We start from the raw sequence: 6848 nt of genomic DNA on the forward strand, positions 1-6848 counted from the left end.
CATGAGACAAAGTATATGTGAACTGCTGTATGAAAAGTGAATTTACTCTGTAAATCTTCACCCAAATCCTAATAAAAAAAAAAATAAAATAAAAACAAAAGGAGCTCTGGTAGCATAATGGCTAAGGCACTTGACTGCTAACCAGAAGGCTGGTGGTTCAAACCCACCAGCCACTCCTTGGAAGGAACGTTGGGCATTCCTACTTCCGTAGTGATATTGCCTCGGAAACCCAAGGAGGGGTTGCTATGAGTCGGGGTCGACTCGATGGCAAACAACAACAGGCTTTCAAAAATATCTTTATCCTCATTTTTTTTTTCTTTTACTTCCAATGATGTTTCCTTGGGTTAGGCAACTAAGAGGCGAATCACCAAGGCAGTGAGTTTGTTTATCTTTTAGCCCTTGCTGCATTACCATTTTGCTTTCCAGAAAATTCATAATGCCAATTTAAAATGCCCCTGACACTGAAGACCAATTCCACTACAGAATCACTAATAGAAGAGGCTATTGTTTTATCAAGTGTTTTTCCTTTAGAAAATGCTAAGGGTAATAAATTGCTTAGGTTTCTATTTCTCTGGTTATTAAGAAGAACATTTCATAAGTCTATTTTATTAATTATGATTTCTCTTTTCTCTGTTCATATCATTTTTCTTATGTAATCCTACATATCTTACTGATTTGAATAAATTCTTTATAAAGTACACATAGTAACCATTTGTCAGAGCTGGTAAAAGGAGCTCTGGTGGCACAGTGCCTAAGGCATTTGACTGCTAACCAAAAGGTTGACAGTGCAAACCCACCAGCTATTCCATGGAAGGAAGATGGGGCGATCTACTTCCATAAAGATTTACCACCTTAGAAACCCAATGGGGCTTCCAATGAGTCAGAATCTACTTGATGGTGATGGTTTTTGTCAGAACTGGTACATACTCAGTCTGTTGATTTTGAAATTTTTTATTTACATGTTTTTCATTGCCAGGAGTTAATTAAAAAAACAATTAACCTGTCAGTTTATTTCATAATTTGATTCACTGCTTCAAAGCTAATTATTTTCTCTTTCCTCTACAGGTCAGCTAGTTAACCAGTCTCTAAATTTTTCAGTAGTACAGGTTTTACTTATAAACATTTAATTTACTTCAACTTTATTTTGATATATGGTGTGTTGTGCTGATTTCACATGGGGCTCTTATTAAAAATGCAGATGTCATGTTTTATCCACAGATATTTGGATTCTATTCTCTGGTTATTAAGAACAACATTTCATAAGTCTATTTGAGAATAGGATCCTGGAATTTGTAAACAAGTAAGAGATGCTGGTGCCATGTGTCCTCAGAATATACTTGTGAAACAATAGTCTAAAAGACTGATCAAAGTAGATATTTTTCTTCTAACTACTGATAACTCCATTATATTTATAAAATAATCCTACTGGGTTGCCCTGGAAACTTTATTCTATGACCCACTGTGTGCTAGAGTTAAGCATGCGTGACTATACACATAGCAGGCATGCAGAGCAAATTGGTTGAATGAATGAGTAAAATTATTTCAGTAGATCTTTGGTTAGCAGTCAAGTGCTTTAGGGACTACACCACCAGAGCTCCTCAGTAGATCTTTAGATCTAGACAAACAAAAGGAATCAGAAATTATCTACCAGTCATGACACACTTTTCTCTCTCTCTTGAAAATGCCTTGGATGAGTTTCTCTGCAGTGCCCAGTGCCCGGCCACGCCCTCCCCAGCAGTGTGGTGTGGTGACTATGACCAGCACAGGCTTATTTTTCTCAGGATTGAGGTAATGAGCCCCCTAGAGGTTTTACCTTTCAGATTAATCTGCCAGTGTCACATACTCATCATACATAACTGTTTATGTTTCAGTTTAGAAAAGATTTTACCAACTAACATTATATCCTAACATTTTATTAACTAGCATTAATCTATATGAAGATCCCAATTTCCCCATGTAAGGCCTTTCCACTACAGACCTTTACCTTGTTTCTTTCCTCTTTCAAAACTGCCCAGTCTCCTGTGAGAGAACACTGCTCCCACTTACTGGTGCCCAAAGCAGGGGGAGTAGGGGAGAGAGTATTTGCTATTTTATTCCATTTCTCTCCCTCACTTTTCCGTGTAGTACAGTTTGGTTCTGCCCAACAAATGGCATTGACTTACAGCAATGGCCCGGATACATTCAAGGTAGGAGATTCTGTTTACACAGGTGAGAGGGGGGCCGCCCACTTTTGCCATATTCTCTTGGAATTCGGAGCATTTTATCGCCTCGTCTTGTGATATGGTGCACCATCGAACGGTTTTCTCAGAGACAGCCAGACAAAGCCCTGGGAGAAAGAGATTGAAGAGTCAGCCACTGCCCATGGGAGAGACAGCCTCACCCTCTGGACACAAGGAGCTCTGATGGCATAGTGCCTGAGGCTTTGGACTACTAACCAAAACGTTGGTGGTTCAAACCCATCACCTGCTCCATGGGAGGAAGAGGAGACAACCTATTTCTGTAAAGATTTACTGACTCAGAAACCCAGTGTGGGTCACCATGAGTCAGAATCAATTCAATGGCAGTGAGTTTGGGTTTTTTTTTTTTTTTTTTTTTGGAAGTCAAGCCACTCTCCTCAAGCAGTGCAGGCAACTTGCTGGCCTAAGGATGATTCTGCACTGTCCAGAGCACTGTGATTTCACTTCAACTCTCAATAAATGAGAGGAGATCATAAAAGCCTCGAATTCTTCCCTCTACCTGTAACATTAATGTATCTCCTATCCTTAAAAAAAAAGGTGATGAATTCTCATATCAGGTTATGGAGTTCTTCCACCTGCTTTGTCCCATCTGATCCTGGAAGGCAGGCAGGAGAGTATTGCTCCTGGTTTACTGATGTAGAAACTAGCTCATGAGGAGGCTGAGTGACATGCTGCTCAGCAGCGGCATTGTCCAAGTCTCTCTACATGGTTGTGTCTACCAGCATTTCCCCAGTGGACCCCAATGAGAACAAATGGAAAGACACCTGACTCCTTGTCAGTGTGAGTGGAGGGCCAGAGTTACCTCCACTCCCCTCTAGACAGGAAAGACTGACCACTGCTTGTGCTCTGGCTTAGCCCACCTTTGTTGCTAGAATCTGTGTAGCTTCCAGCTAAGAAGGCTGAACCAGATTTGTTCACAGCTCTCAAACACCATGTGGTTACCTGATGAAGAGCATCTATGAAAAATCTACAGAGAATATTAATTGTAAAAAACTGAATGCTTCCTCTAAGATCAGGAATAAGACAAGGATGTCCTTTCTTACCTCTTCTACTCAACATGGTACTAGAGGCTCTACCCATGGCAACAACAACAAAGAAAAATCAGAAATGAAAAGCCTCCAGGTGCTGAGTGCAGAATACAATGCTCTGTGCATCCTCTCCCACCAGGAAGTTGCCACTGAAACCCTCAGGACCAAGTGCTCCCTGCAGCAGGGCTGAAGCTGGGGCTGGCTCCTTCTGCACCCCAGTCCAGCCCCTGAACTCAGTGTTGGCAACTCAGATGCTACTTGCCTGAGCCAGGTGGAATCTTCCTGAAGTTGTCTTCAGATTCCTCCTTTGCAGACATGCAATGCCCTGACCTCAAAGGCAGGGATCAGATCAGGAAATTACTCTTCCCACCCACCTCTGCTCACAAATGCCTCCCAACCCTAAAGCCTAGGGGTGGAGCATACTGATTCTCTAGCCACTGCACAGATGGGCTAGGGTCCAGCTGGCCCCACTCCACCTTGCCCCTGCCAGGGGAACACCCCTGGGGTGCAGGCATCCCACAGGGCAGCTGCCACTCATTCCTCAGGTAGGACAATGGTTTCAGTGGCATCTCTGGGTGTGGTCCACCATCCCATTGACTGCAGCATTCAAATTGCAGAACTCTGCAGTGGCCAAAGCAACCAAAGATTTAAGTGAAAATGGAACCCAGGGGTGCAACTCCAAGCCAGAATCCTGGAACCTGACTAGTTCCAGGAAAGCAAAGACTCTCCCAGGCAACCTCAACCATCTGCTGAGGGAAAGACTGCAGTTGCCCCCCAGCACACCACACAGCAGGAAGCACAAGGGGAGCAAAGCCCAATCCTGCCTTAGAGAAGAGGGGGGTGACCAGCACCATGGGGAGGAATTTGGAGAAGGGACCAGAAGGGCAGGGACTGGATCACTGCTGCCTGGGATGGGGTTGTGAGGTCACCACTGCTTCTGAACTCCTCAGCTTCCATCTAGAAAGTCCCAGCCCTGGATAGATGCCCTCAGACAGGAGGAGGCTGCACTGGGCTAGGGAGGAATGACACCTGGGCTTTCACTTTGACTCCCTGCCACTACCACCAAACCACTGTCCTGGTGTTGATGCCCATCACAGCTCTTTCCACTACCAGCTCTGACTCTCCCCGCCCTGCCTCCACTGCACTCACTCACTCATTGCCATGAAGTCGAACCCGACTCATAGTGACCCCCTCCTTGGGTTTCCAAGATGGTATCACTATGGAAGGAGATTGGCCAATCTTCCTTCCGAGGAGTGGCTGGTGGGTTTGAACCACCAGCCTTCTGGTTAGCAATCAAATGCCTTAGGCACTAAGCCTCCAGAGCTCCTGCCTCCACTGCAGAAAACCCCAAAATCACACACTTTTACATAACAGAGGTAACAACTTTTGGTTTTTGATATTGTTAACCCCTGCCTCCATGGACAACCAGTTCAGACCATTGTGTCCATAGGATTTTCACTGACTTATTTTTCACAAGTAGATCACCAGGCCTTTCTTCCTAGTCTATCTTAACCTAGAAGCTCTGCTGAAACCTGTTCAGCATCATAGCAACACCCAAGCCACTGACATAGAGTGACAGCTGCACATGAGGTGCATTGGCTGGGAATTGAACTTGGGTGTCCCACACGGAAGGCAAGAACTCTACCACTGAACCAGCACTGCCCCAAACATGTGTTTAGTCCCTCCTGTTTGGCATGTTCTGGGCACATTTCAAAGGTGAAATCTATCATTCACACCCTCTGACACAAGGGCCTCATCTACAGGTTTACCTCACTCCACCTCATCTGCTGTGGGAAGTGTGTGTACACCTGTGCCCAGCACTGTGCAGGTGGCACTTGCTTCCTCCTCACAACACCACTGTGGAACCACTGTTGGGCTGTCTTCAAAATGATGACATTAAGGCTCAGAAAGGTTCTATTTGCCTCATAGTTCTTGCAGGAGCTGGGATCTGGCATCTCCTATCTGAAAAAGGGCAAGCCACTCACCCTTTCTGCACCTCACTTTTCTCACACAAAACGAATACAACAATCCGATGGTGCCAAAGGTCCTAGTATGACAAAGAGGGACAGTGTCTCCCGAGGCTTTTTGGGAAGCTTTGCGCAGCGTTGGACTTGCCCTCACCGAGCTCACAGAAGCCCTCCTCCGACTCCTCCCCAGGCCGGGGAGGAGGGGGGCGGGATCGACCGAGCCGTTCCTCCAGGCATCTTCCCGGCGGAGCTCGGGGCCGCCTCCCTGGCTGCAAGCGTGGGGGTGCGGGTCCGCAGGGTGCAAGGACCTAGGGGGCCTACCCGCAGGGCGCAAGAACAGGGGCGCCCACCGGGTGGGACGAGTCCCCGCACCTGCACTCACCAAGGGCCCCGAAGGACAGCAGGGCAGTGAAGACGAGCCTCATGGCTGGGTCCTGCGGTGGTTCCAACTAGAGAACGCTCTGCCACCTGCGCCCGCCCTGCTCCCCTTTATCTAGGTCTTGGTGATTTCATGGAGTTTGCCCCGCCCTGTTGCTCTTTCTTCCTCTCCCCCTTCTTCTTCTCTACCCCCACACCCTGAGGCCAGGTCAACTTGTTCCTTGAGGCTCCAGGCTCTGAAAAGCCCTGGGAACATGGGTGGGAAAGGGCTGTGCCTGGACCAGGTTTCCACAAGAGGAAACCTAGTCCCTATGCCACCCTGCAAGTCGTCTGTGCTGGTAATTGCAGTGGTGGTCTTTCTCGCCCACTCGTCTAAACTCCGGAGAAACAGCAGCCCCTTCATTTTAATCCCTCTCTGGCCTCATTACCTCCTAGAATGTGGACACAGCAGGGATTTGTAAGGTAAATATTTGTGAAATTTGAGGCAGACTGACTGATCTTTCCTTTAGCACACAGTTTCTAAGATGCATAGGAGCTCAGGGTGAAGTGGATCCACAGCCACCTTGGCTGGCAGTGTGCTGGGGAATTCTAAAGAGGACCCAACCAACCAAGCAGGTCAGCAGCTGTCCAAGACAGCTGGCAGGAATAAGAGAGTCTTTCCCCAGCTTCCCCTGGGGTCCCTGCCCCCTGGCTCTGCTGAGACCCAGAATATGGCTCCTAGGAAACAGAGCCAGGTCTCCAGAGGGTCATGGTCAGTACCTACATCCAATATCTGGCTCGGTGTCCCTTCCTTTGCCCATGAGAACGTTCTAGCACTTGATTTTTTGTGCATAGTATAAAGCAGGAAAGGAGCTGTGCTGGTGTAGTGCCTAAGGCATTTGACTGCTAACTGGAAGATTGGTGGTTGAAACCCACCAGTCAGCCTGGAAAGAAGACTGGGCAATCTACTTCTGTAAAGATTTACCTCAGAAACCCAAAGGGGGTCACTATGAGTCGGAATTAACTCAATGGCAGTGAGTTTGGTTTAGGGGATTTTTTATAAGGTAGGAACTCCCTGGAATGCACAAATGGTTAAGCGCTCTACTAGTAACCTAGAGGCTGGCAGTTGGAACCCACCCAGAGGCACCTCCGAAGACAGGCCTGGGGATCCGCTTCCAAAAGAACACAGCCTTGAAAACCCTAAGGGCATAGTCACCATGAGTCGGAATCGACTTGATGGCAACTAACAACAGGTATGA

At 47.1% G+C, this 6848-nt stretch overlaps 1 protein-coding gene across 1 annotated transcript in view; it reads right to left on the reverse strand.

Moving 5' to 3' along the window:
- The window catches only part of LTF (lactotransferrin), a 43133-nt gene extending 37476 nt beyond the window's left edge, over positions 1-5657 (reverse strand). Inside the window, exons 1-2 of the mRNA XM_042782423.1 lie at positions 5615-5657; positions 2163-2326 (exon numbers count right to left, since the gene is read on the reverse strand). Of these exons, the coding sequence (XP_042638357.1) occupies positions 2163-2326; positions 5615-5657 (207 nt within the window). The remainder of the gene's footprint in view (positions 1-2162; positions 2327-5614) is intronic.
- Positions 5658-6848: the final 1191 nt, after the last annotated feature.

This window comes from Orycteropus afer, unplaced genomic scaffold (assembly GCF_000298275.1).
Source record: "Orycteropus afer afer isolate SDZICR_OR568_19922 unplaced genomic scaffold, OryAfe1.0 scaffold00311, whole genome shotgun sequence".
Taxonomy (NCBI): Eukaryota; Metazoa; Chordata; class Mammalia; order Tubulidentata; family Orycteropodidae; genus Orycteropus; species Orycteropus afer.